We start from the raw sequence: 18,018 nt of genomic DNA, 5'->3' as shown, positions 1-18,018 counted from the left end.
CTGAGATCCCACATGCCTCATGGCTAAAATATCAGAACACACAAAAACAATGGCAGCGATATTGCAACAAGTTCAATAAAGACTTTAAAAATGGCCTACATCAGAAATTTTAAAAATGTTTATTAAAAAAAAACTTTTTACAGAGATGATAAAGCAGACATTAAAAAAAAAAAAAAAAAAAAAAGCCAATGTATGCCTAAATGGTATGAAGAGGACAAAACAAATGAAGAAGAAATCTTCCAGAAAAATGAAGTCTTAGGAGGGAAGAAAAGATGGTGGAGTAAGAATACCTGGAACTTGACTTCTCCAAAACATACACACAAAAGAATAGATCTACCTGTGGAACAATCCTCACTGAAAATGAACTGGAAACTAGCAAGACTCCTGTACAAGTAAGAATTTAAGAAGATACACATGCAATTGAGTGGGAAGGGAAGAAAAGCAATTGAGTCAAAACCTGTGCCCCCAGGAAAGGGACTTAGAGGACAAGGAAGATTATAGGGGCAGATACCCACCCTGGGGAGTGAGTGACTGAAGCCACAGATAGGGTGTCCCATTGCTGGAGTCCCACACAGAGTAGACAAGCCTCCTTGGCTGGATGGAATATGTTTGGATCAGATAGAAAGTCTGGAAAATCTTGCAGTACACTTGTGAGGGGTCTGCACATGCTAAATAGCCCCAAGGCAGGAGTCAGAGAGAGGTCTGCTGTTGTGGCTGCGGGTTTCCCACAACCAACCACTGTATGGTGCATGCCACAGCCCAAGCCAAGTAAATGCTCTGACTTCACTCTCCATGGCACAGCACAGCTCTGGATCTGAAGCAGACCAGCCTGGAGGAAGGACACCACGAGGGGAGGCAGAAGCTACCTAGTCCTGGGGCATAGCCCAGGGAAGGTGGTCCCAGCCATAGAAGGCATTTCCTCAAGCCATGTCCGCAGAGCTTCCTAGGCCCTGACAGTGACTGCTCAACTAAAGCTAATCCCTCATCATGTGCTTAGAGTCCATCTGGGTCCTGCCACCCCTGTGAAATGACTCCACAACAGTGAGAGGGTAATGGAGGGAGCAGAGGAGGGGACAGTGAGAAACAAAGGGAGCTCACACCCAAGGCTGCACCTGATCAGAGCCACAACTGCCTACACAGGCAGCACTTGAAGCTCTGTTTGCACGTGAGTCTCACTTGCTTCAGCTCTCCCTTCTGCTGGGGCAAAGAACCTGGCTTGGGGAGAGAGAAAATATACACTGAAAGGGAACAGAGTCACTTTGAACCCAATCCTCAGGGCTTCTGTTCCAGCAACTTGGGGTCAGATCCTACCCTTGACACTGAGGTATGAGGAAATCCTACCTCATACTCAGTGCCAGCTTTAGTTCCTCCATCTCCAGTCCCATTCCTACCAAGGTGATACCTACCAGCACACCCTGAGGAAAGATGTGACTGGCATCTACTACATATCAGCACTCCTACCAAAGGCATTAGATACACCCAGTTTGCTTAGGGAGGTTCTCACATAAAAAAAAAAAAAAAATCACTTTAAGACTGTAACAGGCAATTGTTTCTGGAGAAGGAAATGGCAACCCACTCCAGTATTCTTGCCTGGAGAACCGTGTGGATGGAGGAGCCTGGTGGGCTGCTGTCCATAGGGTCACACAGAGTCAGACAGGACTGAGGCGACTTAGCATGCATGCATGCATTGGAGAAGGAAATGGCAACCCACTCCAGTATTCTTGCCTGGAGAATCCCAGGGATGGAGGAGCCCGGTGGGCTGCCATCTATGGGGTTGCACAGAGTCGGACACGACTGAAGTGACTCAGCAGCAGCAGGCAATTGTTTCAGTTAAATTCATAGAGCCATAGAATGTTAACTAAAATAAAAAGTTAGAGGAACTATTCTTAATGGAAAGAACAAGAGAATACTCCTGAAAAACAAATAAACAGAAATAAGTTATCAGATAAAGAATTCAAAATATTGGTACTGAAAATGTTAACTGAATTAGAAAAAGTATTTGATCTTAACTGTTGAACATTTTAATAAGGAACTAGAAAATATAAAAAAGACCCAGTCAAAAATGAATAATTCAATAGACAAAACACAAAACATACTAGAAGGAGTGAGCAGCAGACTAAGTGACAAAGAAGAACAAATGATCAAACAGGAAAAATAAAATAAAAGCAACTGAAGAGATTTCTGATCCAAGGAAACAACATAAGAAATGAAAGAGGGGTAATGATAACAACTGACATCACAGAGCTACAAAAGAAAAAAAAAAAAATCACAAGAATATCATGGTTATATATCAACAAACTGGACAACCTAGAGGAAATGAACAAATTTTTAGAAAGATACAAACCACCAAGATAGAATCAAGAAAAAACAGACTTCTTGAATAGACTGATCACTAGTACTGAAAGCAAATTTGTGAATGTAATTAGAAAAAAAAAAAAGACAGCAAAAGCCACAGGATTGGATGGTTTTACATGGGAACTCTACTAAACATATACAGAACTAAACCTATCCTTGTCAATCTGTTTCCAAGAAGGAAGAAAATAGAACACTCCAAAATTCATCCTGTGAGGCTGCAACTATCCTGATACCAAAACCAGACAGTAACTACAAAAAAAAGAAAAGTATAAGCCAATATCTTTGATGAATATACATATAAAAATGCCCAACAAAATATCAGCAAACTAAATACAAAAATATACAAAAAGGATCATAAGCTATGGATCAAGTCATATTTATTCCAAGGACACAAGGATGGCTCAACATTTGCAAATCAAACATGATACACCACATTAACAAAAGGAAGAATTAAAATTGATAATTAATTATCTCAATAGATGCAGAAAATAAAAACATTTGAAAACCTACAAGCTCCATTCATGATAAAAACTCACATAAAACTGGGTATACCAGGAACACATATCAACATAACAAAGGTCACTTATGACAAACCTACAGCTAACATTATATTTAATGGTGAAACTTTGAAAGCTTTTTGTCTAAATTCAGAAACAAATCAAGGATGCTCCCTCTTGCCACTTCTATGTAACATAGTATTGGAAGCCCTAGCCACAGCAATGAGAACAAGAAAAAGAAATAAAATGCATCCAAATTGAAAAAAAAAAGGTTAAAACAGTCATTATTTGCAGATGATATAATATTTCATACAGAAAACCTTACAGTCTGTAACTCACTTATCCAAGAGGCTCAGCCCAACCGCCTGAGGCTGGCCTCCTTGCCTTTGAAAGCTTGCAGCCCTAATAGAAAATGCTTTAAAACCCCCTGCTATTTTTATTTATTTATTTACTTTTCACCAGCCACCAAGTGAAAAAACTGCTAAATGGGAGTGGCCATTTATGGATGTCCGATCAAAGAATCCTGATGCATTATCAGGTAATGCTGATGGAAAATCCAGGATTATATCCTTTTTTGAGGTTCTTAACCCAGCTATCCTCATGCCTACCCCCAAGAGCTCTTTCCCCTTTCACTCTTGCCTAGAAACTTCGGACCATTGGACAAAACCCTGAGAGGGATTGTCAGAAGACCCTCTGACCAATCCTGAAGAAATCTGTTACACTGATGGAAGCAGCTTTGTCTTAGAAAAAGGAGCCAGGATTTGCAGTAGTCTCCAATTTTTGAGACCATAAAGCCTAAACCTTTAGCTCCAGGTTCTTCAGTACAATTGGCTGAGCTCATAGCTCTGACTAGAGCTTTAGAGCTGGGAAAAGGAAAAAGAGTAGCCATTTACACTGACTCCAAGTATGCCTTTTGGGTGCTACACGCATATACTGCTATTTGGAAAGAAAGAGGCCACTTGACCACCTGAGGGTCCCCAATAAAGTATGGTGATCAAACCCTTAGGCTCTTGGAGGCAGTCCATCTGCCTGCTGAGGTTGCAGTCTCCCGCTGTGAAGGAGAGTGGAAAAAGGAGTACAGAAGCGGCTCAAGGGAACCAGGCCGTGGCAGCTAAGAGAGCAGCATTACAGAACAGTGACCTAATAGGGGTTTCCAGCTTAGTGCCACAAACTGATTTGCCAGAAACTCCTTTATACACTGAAGGTGAGAGTCTTAAAGCAAAGTGTGAGGGCTTTCAACAAGATTATGTGAGGTGTTTCCAAAAAGAGGGGCTCCTCTTTCTGCTGAGGAACCTCTAATGAGAGTTGGTTAACTCCTCACATGCCACTGCTCATCTAGGGGACAAGGCCCTAAAAGCATTACTAGAGAGGTCCTTGAGAGGAGCAGCCTCTAAACAACTATAAATCAAGTGATCTCTTGCCAATTAAACAACCCCAAGGTTGGTGATGGACAGGGAGGCCTGGTGTGATGCGATTCATGGGGTCGCAAAGAGTCGGACACGACCGAGCGACTGAACTGAACTGAAGGAACTCAAAGACCACAGCTGGCCCAGCCAATCCAGTGGCATGGGACCTACCCAGGAAAGGACTAGCAGATAGACTTTACTCAGATGTCAGTTTCTCAAGGATATCAATACCTAATAGTCATGATAGATACCTTCACAGGATGGATTGAAGACTTTCCTACCCAGGCTGAGAAGCCTGAGCAGGTGGTGAAGAAGAAGCTCCATGAAATTATTCCAAGATTTGGCCTGCCTAGGTCACTACAAAGAGACAATGGAACACCATTTACTTCTAAAACCACCCAAGGGCTCTCTAAGGCATTGTGAAGTGAAGTTGCTCAATCGTGAGTAACTCTTTGCAATCCCATGGACAGTAGCTTAGCAGGCTCCTCTGTCCATGGAATTTTCCGCTGGAGTGGCTTGCAGTTTCCTTCTCCAGGGGATATTCCTGACCTGGGATTCGAACCCAGGTCTCCCACATGACAGGCAGACGCTCTACCCTCGAGCGATTGGGGAAGCCCCTCTCTGGTATTGGGCATTACCTATTACCTCTATTGTGCCTGGAGTTCTCAGTCTTCAGGAAAAGTAGAGAGAGCCAACCAATTCTTAAAATCAGTGATAAAAAAGATAATTCAGGAGACTTTCTCAGATTAAAGGAGGCTTTACCAATAGCTCCCCTCTGCACCCATCTTGCCCCTAAGGAACAGACTGGTCTTAGTCCTTATGAGATACTATATGGGAGACCTTTTGTTTAGTCAATGACCTCTTCCTGGATCCAGAGACTCAGACCCTCTGGTCTGACGCAATGGTCATTGGGCAATTCCAACAAGAAATTGTCTATGGGATGTCAACCAGGACCCAAAAGATTCTAAAGGGACAGGGATTCTATATACCCCAGGGATTCAAGTCTTAATTAAGGTCTGGAAAGATGGGTCCCCAAAGGCTGAACTCCAGTTCACATGGAAGAAATCAGAAGAGGAGATTCAATGCACCTGTGACCTCCTGGGAGCTCTCCAATACCTATTCAGAACTATCAATAAGTGCCATTCTAATGAATATCCTCAAAATTAAGTTTCAGGGGATAAGCTTTCTTGGGATAACTCTTGAGTTAAGTCTGGGCTATGTTCTTTCTCTCTTGGTTTGTCTTAGCCAAGGAAACGCACTCACTCTTAGACAGAGAGATCTATAGGGACTCTGAGGCTTGAGCCTAGCAAGAGGGGAAGGCCCAAGGCCCCTCAATGTCCCAGCTCAGCAGGAAGTAGCCAGAGAGACCTCAAGGCCCCTATTCCCAATGAATTGGGCCTCCCATCTCTTAGGCAGGGAGTGTTAGGTAATTAGAATAGAAAAAGGAGTCCACAATGGTGGCAGATAAAGACAAAGAAAGGGGGAAAGCCCATGAAAAAGGAACACAGGAAAAATCCTCTGACCTGGAGTGAGAACCTCAGGTGAAGCAAACACACCCCCTTCCTGACCGATAATGTGTGCTAGCCCTAATCCACATAGGGCAGGCTTGGGGGAGGAGACAAAAAGTATAAAAGGAGGGAGTCAAGACAGGTTGAAGCCTTCCTTCAGGGTCAGCCTGCCAAAATGCCTGTGGGCGTACTATCCTTCCTTTACCAAGCGAAACTCTGAGCTATAAAAAAAAAAAAGACCTGAATAGGCATTTCTTTTCCCAAAGACATTCAGATGGCTAACAGGCACATGAAAAAAATGCTCTAATTGTTAATAATATTAGAGAAGTTCAAATCAAAGCCAAGGAACTACCATCTCACACCTGTCAGAATGACTATCATCAAAAAACCTACAAGCAACAAACGTTGGAGGGGGTGTGGAGAAAAGCCCACCAGACTCCCGTATCCTCCCCTACCCTTCAGGAGGATTCTTTACCGCTGAGTCACCAGGGAAACCCTCAAAACAGTCTGTCTGGGTTTACCTGTAATTATACCTTGTTGGTATGGAACTTCAAAAGCCAATATTGTAAAGTAATTAGCCTCCAACTAAAATAAATAAATTAATAATAACATAAAATAAAATAAAAAAATGTTTAAAAGTTAAAAAAAAAAAAAAAAGAAAGCTAATCCCTTCAGAGAAAGAATCATCTTTGATTACCCTTTGGTAGGGACTGGGAAATTCACCATAGATACAGGCTTTTCCACCCCATAGATTGAACTTTATTTCTAAGAGAAAAACAAGAGAAAGAGGAACTGCAGAAAGAGAGAGAGAGGGAGCGAGAGGCCTCACTGAGTCACTAAAATGCTTTCAGAAGTGATAATGAACACATGTTTCTAACAGAGTGTGGGCTGTCATAATAGAATGTGTTTTTCAGACTAGTCCTTTAACTTTTCAGTCTGTAATTTAGCAAATCTTAACTTTCTGCTCTTCCCAAGTCTGGGAAGCCTTTATTGCTCTTGTCCTGTTTTGACAATTTTCAGAGTCTAAGATTTTGGAACCATAGAACATTAATTAAATCAACTATTTACTATGTGCTAATCTTGAAGAAGTCTTCTCTCAGAAGCTCAGTGTTTTCATCTTTGAGTTACAAATAATTGTGAAACTCAGCTCAGATAACTAAATAGTAATATACAAGAGTGCTTTGTGAATGTTATTTAAGTATAAAAATAATGATTATTATAAATAATAGTAATAGTGGTAGTAACAATAGTGATAGTGATAATTAGTTTCTGTATTCCAACAACACTGAATCTGTGTCCCAAATGTATCATTTATATTTGCTATACCGATTTGCTTAATTGATTTCAGCCTCAGTTTTGTCTTCTGTAAAATGGGGAAATTAAATAGATAACGAATAAAAACTACTGTATAGCACACGAACTCTACTCAATATTCTGTAATGGCCTATATGGGAAAGAATCTAAAAAAGTGTTAATATATATAAAACTGATTAACTTTGCTCTAAACCTGAATTTAACACATTGTTAATCATCTATACTTCAATAAAAGTTAATTAAAAATAAAGGATACTACTCTTACAAAGAAAAATTAAAAATTATTGCTCTATGAAAAAATAAATGTGGATTGTTATGAGTGTTACATGATATATTGCATATAAATTATTCAGTATAATGTCTGGCATCTAGTAATTATAACACAAGTAAGTTTTAGTTATTACTCCTATTAATTATAATTTGTTGAGTACTTGTGACATACTAGGTATTTACAAATATTGATCGATCTCCATAATAATATTGTCAGGAGACATTATTATCTACACTTAATAAATGAAGCAGCAAAGGATAAAAGTATTTGGCTCAAGTCTATAAAAAGATGGTTTTAAAATTTGCACCCAAGTGTCTGACACTAAAGCTCAAGAATTTTAAAAAATATATACAAGTATAAGATATATTTATTAAAATTTAACCTTATATATCATAGATATTTATAAGGTCAATTTAAATGATTATATTTTAATGTGTAAAGTCCAGAAGAAATGATTCCTTTTCATGATTTGATTTTGTAGTTTAATACTAATTGAGATTTTGAGGTTACATGTGCTTTTACAAATTTTAAAAAGATCATTATGATACAATAACGTGCAGCATGATATTTTGACAATAATTTTCTCTAGTTATTTATCAAATGTCTTATTTATTTTCATTTGTTAAAGTAAAACAGCAGTGGAATTGGTATAGAATAATATATTTTAGTTAGTCTTATATAATTTTTTTTTTTTAATAGCTTAGGGAAAAGAACCTCAGTTAGGTTTTCCAGGAGGACTCAAAGAAAATGCTTGTTGGTATTGGCCATTGTGAGTATTCAGTTTGTATCCGAAGGGTGATTGGATTACCATGTTTCTCTTTGTCCAAAAGAGAATGGCTGTAGAGTACTTTTCAAGAAAGCAAATCAGTTTACTCTAAACTCATTATTCTAAGTATGGAGGTGTACATCTTTTCAGTAATATTTGCTAAGTCTTTATTTTTAGAGACTATTCATTCTTGAATTGTTTCCTGATATTTTCTCCTGGTTATCCTCAGAGGATGTAAATACCCCACCTGTTTAACACAGAGAAAAATTGGAAAAATGTTCTTCCTAAAATCTTTACTCTTCATATTTTCTAAGACAGTGGCTTTAAACAAGGATTATTTTGACCCCATGAGACATCTAATGAGGTCTGCAGACGTTTTTGATTATTGCATTTTGGGGAGGTGTCCTGCTGGAATCTGGTGGGTAGAGGCCAGGGATGATGGTAATCATCTTACAGTGCACAGAAAACCCTCACAACAAAGAATATCTCCAAACGTCTTTTGTGCCAATGTTGAAAATATTAATCTAAGGTTATCATGTAATCAAATTTATGATTAGTGAAAAAAGAAAAAGTTTTACTTTTTCCTGATTTCACATTTCAGAATGCTATTGAGACTAGGTATGCATATAACTCTGTAGATTCTACTCAACCAGGGTTATATATGATTTATAATCCCTCCAGCGTACCACTCATCATTTCCCCAGCAGAATTTTCCTAAAATTCCTTAAGTTCAAGTTGACTTTTGAGGCCCATTTTATTTCTACTTTTCCGTGAAATGTTCATTAGTTTAAAATTACTTTGATCATAGATTTTCTCTGTGCTGATTAATGAGATAGACTCCAGTGTCTGGTGCATAGTATGCACTTAAACAGCTCTTCTTCCCTACCTTCCTTTTTTTGCCTCTTCTCTTCTGATTTCCTTATTTACTTTAGTTTACTAACAGGTAAACATTTAGTTGTATACTGTTTTGCTATCTTTATTCAATTGTTTGATTTTTTTGAGGACATGTCTTATTTTTTCCATGAGAATGTGAATATTTGCATTGCATCATTTCCCTGTACACTCAAGCATCATTAAGCACTAACTAGTGCTTGATTGAATAAGTGAAGAAAGGAATGTGTTAAAAATGCAGGAGGACCAGCATTTTCATATCTATAGTACCCAAGTAGTAGCGAAGCATTAGTTCATGACTTTATCATGTATTATTTTCAACATTCTAAGACTTCTACAATTTCAGTTTCTTTAAAACTAGTATTTTTATTTACTATCTCCTTAGCTCTGCTTTTGGTGAATTTAAAGATATATTTTAAAATATACAACACCTATGCTTAAGACGTGTGTTTTTTCATTTCATGTATCATATTTTTTTAAAAGCCGTCTTGGTCAAGTAGAGAAAAATATCTATTTAGGTCTCTGCAATTTACTAAAACAATATAATTTGCCAGCTATACTTTTCTTTGGTAATAAGCCTATTCAGTACGAGGAAAGAACAAGAATTTTTGAGCAGGGACATAGTGGAGAAAAAAAGTGGCTTGCTATTTCAAGAAATTTTAAAGTGTGTCTTTTTGGTCCTTACAGAAAGTGTGGATTACGGGCCAGTATTTGTGCAAGAACCAGATGATATAATTTTCCCGACTGATTCTGATGAAAAGAAAGTAGCACTGAATTGTGAAGCTCGTGGCAACCCAGTTCCCAATTACAGGTAGAAATTCACTTTTAATCATTTTTCTTGTCTTAAAAATTCCTTTCAGTGAGATTCTGATATACCCAGGGAGTATTATGTCTCAAGTAATTTTTACTTATTTGTCTTCTGATTTTTCCCTAAGATGGCTTCGAAATGGAACAGAAATAGATTTGGAAAGTGATTATCGCTACAGTTTGATAGACGGGGCCTTTATTATAAGCAATCCAAGTGAAGCAAAGGATTCTGGTCACTATCAGTGTTTGGCAGCCAACACGTTTGGAAGTATTCTTAGTAGAGAAGTCATACTTCAGTTTGCCTGTGAGTAAAATATTGCTCTTTCCACATATACATGTATAGTGTGTGTGTGTGTGTGTGTATATATAGCTTTGAAGGTTATTTAGGCAAGAGCTTATGACTTCAAATTTTAAAATAATAGTATAAACTAGTCATGCTTAGAACTATGCAAACAACTTGCTTCTTCCTGACATATTTTTAAATTCCCTGAAATATTTACCCTCTTTACATAAATAGTAGTCTTGGAGGCTAAAAATTCAGTTCATAAAAGCAGATTAAGTTTTAGAATTCAAATATCTTTTGAAATCTATTAAGAAATAGATTTTTCATTAGTTCTATCTGCTTTTAAAATATTTACTTACTTGATATTACTCTTCTACTGCCTATTATAGTCACTATTGGCTATAAATTCTTCTGGACATAAGACAGCATATTCTAAAAATTCTCCTTCTAGTCAAAAAACCAAAGAAATACCTCTGAAGTGCTATTTCAGGTTCTGACTATAACTTCCCTCCCAAGTGTCCCAGTTTCTTTTTTAATTGGAAAAAAGATACCTCATGTATTCATTCATTTATCTAGACTATATACATTTTCTATAATATATCATATATCTAATTAACTAAATGTATAAATTTCTTGAAACTCTTGAAATTATTTTACCTCTTATGAGTCTTACACAGACTTGAGGATAGATTACTGGGTGAAAAAAACTTTTGTATCATTTTTTAGTGACTAATCCTAATTGAATTTAAATTCTTGAGGATTATAATCGCTGAGAAATAGATAGGAGGGCCAGGGATCTTTGGGTTAATAATTCAAATGTAACTATAATGGCTATGTAATTTATCACAAAATGATTTTTAAGTTAGAACTGCACCCTGAAGAATGAAATAATTGATTTTTCTCTTTGTAATCTTCTTCACATATTATGTCTAATTAACCCAGAACCCAGACACCCTATTAAAGGAATGTGAAGGAGAAAAGGGAAAGAAAAAAATGATAATGGGTTCAGTTTGGAGAAAATTGAGCTAGGTACTAGAAAAATCAAAACATTATCTTTTAAAGTAGAATTGGCTAAGGAGTTCAGACTGCTACTTTACATACACCAAATATACCAAGATAGTATACTAACTATACTCTGTTTGTTTTTGAAAATATTACGCAGTGCATCTCAGAAATCTAATATTTCTCAATATGTAGATTTAAAAGTATCCTGTTTGTTGCTCAGTCATGTCTGACTCTTTGTGACTCCATGGACTGCAGCACCCCAGGCTTCCCTGTCCATCACCAACACCCGGCACTTCCTCAAGCTCATGTCCATAGAGTGGGTGATGCATCCAACTATCTCATCCTCTGTCGTCTCCTCCTGCCTTCAATCTTTCCCAGAAACAGGGTCTTCTCCAGTGAGTCAGCTCTTTGCATCAGGTGGCCAAATTATTGGAGTTTCAGCTTCAGGATCAGTCCTTCCAATGAATATTCAGGACTGATTTCTTTAGGATGGACTGGTTTGATCTTGCAGTCCAAGGGATTCTCAAGAGTCTTCTCCAACACCACAGTTCAAAAGCATCACTTCTTCTGTGCTCAGCTCTCTTTATGGTCCCACTCTCACATTCATATATGACTACTGGAAAAACCATAGCTTTATCTAGATGGACCTTTGTCGGCAAATTAACGTCTCTGCTTTTTAATATGCTGTCTGGGCTTTCCAGAGCTTTACTTGCAAGGAGCAAGTGTCTTTTATTTTGTGGGTGCAGTGATTCTGGAGCCCAAGAAAATAAAGTGTGTCACCGTTTCCATTGTTACCCCAACTATCTGCCGTGAAGTAATGGGACCAGATGCCATGATCTTAGTTTTTTTCAAAGTTGAGTTTTAAGCCAGCTTTTTCACTCTCTTTTATTTTCATCAAGAGGCTCTTTACTTCTTTGCTTTCTGCCATAAGATGGTGTCATCTGCATATCTGAGGTTACTGATATTTCTTCTGCAATCTTGATTCCAGCTTGTGCTTCCTCCAGCCTGGCATTTCACATGATGTACTCTGCATAGAAGTTAAATAAGCAGGGTGACAATACTTGATGTATATAAGCAGCCTGGATGTACTCCTTTCCCAATTTGAAACTAGTCCATTGTTCCATGTCCAGTTCTAACTGTTGCTTCTTGATCTGCATATAGGTTTCTCAGGAGGGTGATAAGTTGGTCTGATATTCCTGTTTGTTTAAGAACTATCCAAAGTTTATTGTGATATGCACAAAGGCTTTAGTATAGTCAAGGAAACAGAAGTAGATTTTTTTTTTTTTCTGAAATTCTCTGGATTTTTCTATGATTCAACAGATGTTGGCAATTTGATCTCTGGTTCTTCTGCCTTTTCTAAATCCAGATTGAACTTCTGGAAGTTCTAAGTTCATGTACTGTTGAAGCCTAGCTTGGAGCATTATTTTGCTAGTGTATGAAATGAATGCAAAAAGTATCCTAATAAACAACCCTCCTTATTGCTCCTGTGTTCAATAGTGCAATCTTTTCAAGACAGATACAGCAAATCCAGGAAACAAGTACTAATATCAGTGGCTTATAACTTTTTCTTTGGTTTATATTATCTGACACAAGTATACCAATTCTCAGTCGCCTCTTTTTCTCCTAAATCAGCAGTGATGCAAAATATGCAATGCTTTCTACATTATTCAGAGCAGAAAGCTATTTGCTGGAAGACTCTAGGTGTCTATTTGTACTTTCCTAGGATACTTTAAAAGACCGGCCACCGCTATCAAATATTCCACCCCAGGTAGAGTGTGTAAGTTGGCACTAGCATTTACAGTTTAAAGACTAGGCAAGGGAAGCTTTCTCTCAATCAGCCTACCTGCCTACCTACCTACCTTCTACCTGCCCACTTACCTATCTTACCTACTCAGTATCAAGCTGTCCTGAACTTAATTTACAACAATATTTGCTTTATTTTTATTGATAACTTAAACTTATGGGTAAAATATGCAATCATTGGTAATGTCTTGTTACTCTGCCTCTCACTGTTCCTGTCCCACCTGACTTGCTGTTGTGTTTTGGAGGCTATACATATGCATAAGAACCCATAAAATGCCTGCTTGAAGCAGTTAGACACTTACATACTGCCTCAAAATTGCTCCCCTATCTCAATTCTGAAATGTCTCTGTTGATAGTATAAAATTTAAGTCTTTTAGGCTTTGTTCTGTTTTTTTGTCCAGGATATCTTTGGGGAAAAATGCAAATACAGGTAATAGAGAAGATAGAACAAAGATTCAGTTTGCTGTCGAGTATCCATTGGTGTCTAGTATACATGGGTGTCTAGTATACTTGGGTGTATATACAGTGTACTAGTATACTGGCTTAAAATTCAACAATCAAAAACCTAAGATCATGTCATCGGTCCCATCACATCATGGCAAATAGATGGGGAAACAATAGAAACAGTGAGAGACTTTATTTTGGGGGGGCTCCAAAATCACTGCATATGGTGACTGAGCCATGAAATAAAAGATGCTTGCTCCTTGGAAGAAAAGCTATGACCAACCTAGACAGAGTATTAAAAAGCAGAGACATTACTTTGCTGACAAAGGTTCGTCTAGTCAAAGCTATGGTTTTGTCAGTAGTCATGTATGGATGTGAGAAATGGACTATAAAGAAAGCAGAGCACCAAAGAATTGATGCTTTTGAACAGAGGTGTTGGAGAAGACCCTTGAGAGTCCCTTCGAATGCAAGGAGATCCAACCAGTCCATCCGAAAGGAAATCAGTCCTGGGTGTTCATTGGAAGGACTGATCCTGAAGCTGAAACTTCAATACTTTGGCCACCTGATGCAAAGAACTGACTCAATGGAAAAGTCCCTGATGCTGGGAAAGATTGAGGGCAGGAGGAAAAGAGGACGACAGAGGATGAGATGGCTGAATGGCATCACTGACTGAATGGACATGGGTTTGAATAAGCTCCAGGTGTTGGTGATGGACGGGGAAGCCTGGCGTGCTGTGGCCCATTGGGTCGCAAAGAGTCAGACACGACTGAGTGACTGAACTGAATCGATATCTGGTTGTGAACATGGGTGTGATAGGATTCTAGGAGTCAGAATAGTTTTATGATTAGGAAGAGGAAATGAGGTAGGATGTCACAGAGAATGAAAAATGGGACTTCTTAAAGAAGAGAGTGGATACAAATGTAAAGGAAGATTAAAAATTTCGTGTCAAATTCCTTTTGCGTCGTGATTTTCTATGACCAGCCTCATAGATAGAGATGAGTTCACCCTCTGCTGTTTATAGAATGCTTAATGTCCTTTAGAGCTTAAGAACTTTTGTGGCTAGAGGAACTCGGATTACTTTGTACACATTTTGGAGCTGATATAATTAATTCTTCATATTATCATCTACTATTTATGAAAAAATTCAAATATGTATTATTACACAACTAATATTTCAAAACTAATATATTATGAAGTTTAGATATTATTAAAACCATTTAATTAAGTTAAATATTTAAATCTAACACAAATCTCTTAGATGTTTTAAATGTAATATAATAAGACAAAATTACAAATTATCAAAATGAGTAGAAACATGCAAACTCGTTTTAAAATGATTTAATTGTAACTGGTATAAATTTAAGGTATAAAACCCTTAATCTTTATACTTTAATTTAATTATGTACTACATAATAATTTAATCAACTATGGTTTTCTACATTGTGTAGTACAATTGTGATGTTCTAAAATCAAATAGAAAGGAGGATCATATTACCCAATCCAGGGTAGTTTCTGAGTTATCAACCAATTGAATTTTGGTTGCTCCTTTCAAAGTGAGACTGTTGACTCTTGGCCTCTTTTATAATTTAAACATATTTTTGTTATATAAATAATACTTTAAATACAGCTTTTGCATAATTTTTCACCTATTGAAATATGATACACTGGGCTGAAATAATAAACACACAAAAAAGATGTCATTTTCATCATAGAAGACTGGAATGCAAAAGTAGGAAGTCAAGAGATACTTGGAGTAACAGGAAATTTGGCCTTGGAGTACAAAATGAAGCTAGGCAAAGGCTAACCGATTTTTGCCAAGAGAATGCACTGGTCATAGCAAACACCCTCTTCCAACAACACAAGAGAAGACTATACACATCAACATCACCAGGTTGTCATTACCGAAATCAGATTGATTATGTTCTTTGAGTCAAAGATGGAGAAGCTCTATACAGTCAGCAAAAACAAGACCAAGAGCTGACTGTGGCTCAGATCATGAACTCCTTATTGAAAAATTCAGACGTAAATTGAAGAAAACAAGAAAAACCACTAGACCATTCAGGTATGACCTAAATCAAATCCCTTATGATTCGATCCCTGGGTCAGGAAGATCCTCTGGAGAAGGAAATGGCACCCACTCCAGTATTCTTGCCTGGGAAATCCCATAGACAGAGGAGCATGGTAGGCTACAGTCCATGGGGTCACAAAGAGTCAAACACGACTGAGCAACTTCACTTTCACTTTCACTTTACAATTATACAGTGGAAGTGACAGATAGATAAAATTGATTAAATTTGATAGACAGAGTACTTGAAGAACTATGGATGGAGGTTCATGACATTGTACAGGATGCAGTGATCTAAACCATCCCCAAGATAAAGAAATGAAAAGGCAAAATGGTTGTCTGAGGAGGCCTTACAAGTAGCTGAGAACAGAAGAGATGTGAAAGGCAAAGGAGAAAAGGAAAGATATACCCACTTGAATGCAGAGTTTCAAAGAACAGAAAGGAGAGATAAGAAAGTCTTCCTAAGTGAACAATGCAAAGAAATAGAGGAAAGCAACAGAATGGGAAAGACTGGAGATCTCTTCAAGAAAATTAGAGATACCAAGGGAACATTTCATGCAAAGATGGGCACAATAAAGGACAGAAATGACATTAACCTGACAGAAGCAGAAGATATTAAGAAGAGGTGACAGGGATACACAGAAGAATTATACAGAAAAGATCTTCATGACCCGTATTACCATGATGGTGTGATCACTCACCTAGAGCTAGACATCCTGGAGTGTGAAGTCAAGTGGGCCTTAGGAAGCATTACTATGAACAGCTAGTGGAGTTAATGGAATTCCAGCTGAACTATTTCAAATCCTAAAAGATGATGCTCTGAAAGTGCTGCATGCAATATGCTAGCAAATTTGGAAAAATCAGGTGTGGCCACAGGACTGGAAAACGTCAGTTTTCATTCTAATCCCAAAGATAGGCAATGCCAAAGAGTGTTCAAACTACCATGCAATTACACTCATCTCACAAGCTAGCAAAGTAATGCTCAAAATCCTCCAAAATAGATTTCAGCAGTATGTGAACTGAGAACTTCCAGATGTTCAACCTGGATTTAGAAAAGGCAGAGGAACCAGAGATCAGATTGCCAACATCCGTTGGATCATCAAAAAAACAAGAGAATTCCAGAAAAAAAATCTACTTCTGCTTTATTGACTATTTCAAAGTCTTTGACTGTGTGGATCATAATAAACTGTGGAAAATTCTTAAAGACGTGGTAATATCAGACCACCTTACCTGCCTCTTGAGAAATCTGTATGCAGGTCAAGAAGCAACAGTTAGAACCACACATGGAACAGCAGAGTGGAAAAATTGGGAAGGAAGTATGTCAAGGCTGTGTATTGTCACCCTGCTTTTTTAACTTCTATGCAGAGTATTTCATATGAAATTCTGGCACAAGCTGGAATCAAGATACCAGGAGAAATATCAATAACCTCAGATATGCAGATGACACCACCCTTATGGCAGAAAGTGAAGAGAAACTAAAGAGCCTCTTGATGAAAGTGAAAGAAGACAGTGAAAAAGCTGTCTTAAAATTCAGCATTCAAAAAATGATGATCATGGCATCTAGTCCCATCACTTCATGCAAATAGATGGGGAAGCAGTGGAAACGGTGGCAGACTTTATTTTTTTAGGCCCCACAATCACTGTAGATGGTGACTGCAGCCATGAAATTAAAAGACACTTGCTCCATGAAAGAACAATTATGATCAGGGAAGCATGGCATGCTGCATTTACTGGGATCACCAAGAATTGGACACGACTGAATGCCTTAACTAACTGACTAAAATAATATCATTGTAAGATTTAATTGGACAGTGTTAAATAAGCATTAAATGTGTCTCCCCGAATTATATTCATAAAAAAAGGCCAAATCCATATTTTATAAATTGATATGTGTTTAAATAATCAAACTATTCATATGTTAAAGATCCCATTAATCATATCCTATTAGAATTATCTTCCTTTTGCATCAAAATTATATACATTATATACATATATGAAAGTGAAGTGAAAGTGAGGTTGCTCAGTTGTGTATGACTCTTTACAGCCCTATGGACTGTAGCCTGCTAGGCTCCTCTATCCATGGGTTTCTGTCGGTTGGCAGGAATACTGGAGTGGGTTGCCATTTCCTTCTCCAGGGGATCTTCCCAACACAGGGATCGAACCCAAGTCTCCCGCATTGTAGGCAGATTCCTTACTGTCTGAGCCACAGGGGCTCCCTACACATATACATCATATTAAATAACATGCACACATATACATCATATTAAGTAAGATTTTGCAGACTTAGCTTATTCATATACATATATAAGTTGTCACATTCTGACTAATGGAAACCCTTTAATATTAGCTTCCTTTCCTCTTATTAACCAGAAATATATTTTAAAATATTTTAGCTTTCCTCCAATAGCATCTTGATCTCGTGACTACTCCCCAAGTACATATTCAAAAGTTTACATTGACTGTAATGCATGTTATTTATAGAGACTAAAAGCTAGGTGTTAGAGGTGCATATAAAATTGATCCAAATAAGTTCTGATGCTGAGGAGAATGATATTATCACCACACCAGTCTAGTAAAGAAAGACTTTTAAAACCAAAATCTTT

General features: G+C 37.7%; 1 protein-coding gene across 1 annotated transcript in view; it reads left to right on the top strand.

Moving 5' to 3' along the window:
• CNTN5 (contactin 5) overlaps positions 1-18,018 on the top strand; it is a 1,514,795-nt gene that overhangs the window by 953,085 nt on the left and 543,692 nt on the right. Inside the window, exons 6-7 of the mRNA XM_081545335.1 lie at positions 9,696-9,819; positions 9,944-10,119. Of these exons, the coding sequence (XP_081401461.1) occupies positions 9,696-9,819; positions 9,944-10,119 (300 nt within the window). The remainder of the gene's footprint in view (positions 1-9,695; positions 9,820-9,943; positions 10,120-18,018) is intronic.

The sequence above is a fragment of the Giraffa tippelskirchi genome, chromosome 11 (genome assembly GCF_054371585.1).
Source record: "Giraffa tippelskirchi isolate mGirTip1 chromosome 11, T2T-mGirTip1v1.2.pri, whole genome shotgun sequence".
In the NCBI taxonomy this organism is placed as follows: domain Eukaryota; kingdom Metazoa; phylum Chordata; class Mammalia; order Artiodactyla; family Giraffidae; genus Giraffa; species Giraffa tippelskirchi.
The sequence above is the reverse complement of the archived record's forward strand: the minus strand, read 5'-3'. Positions and strand labels throughout refer to the sequence as shown.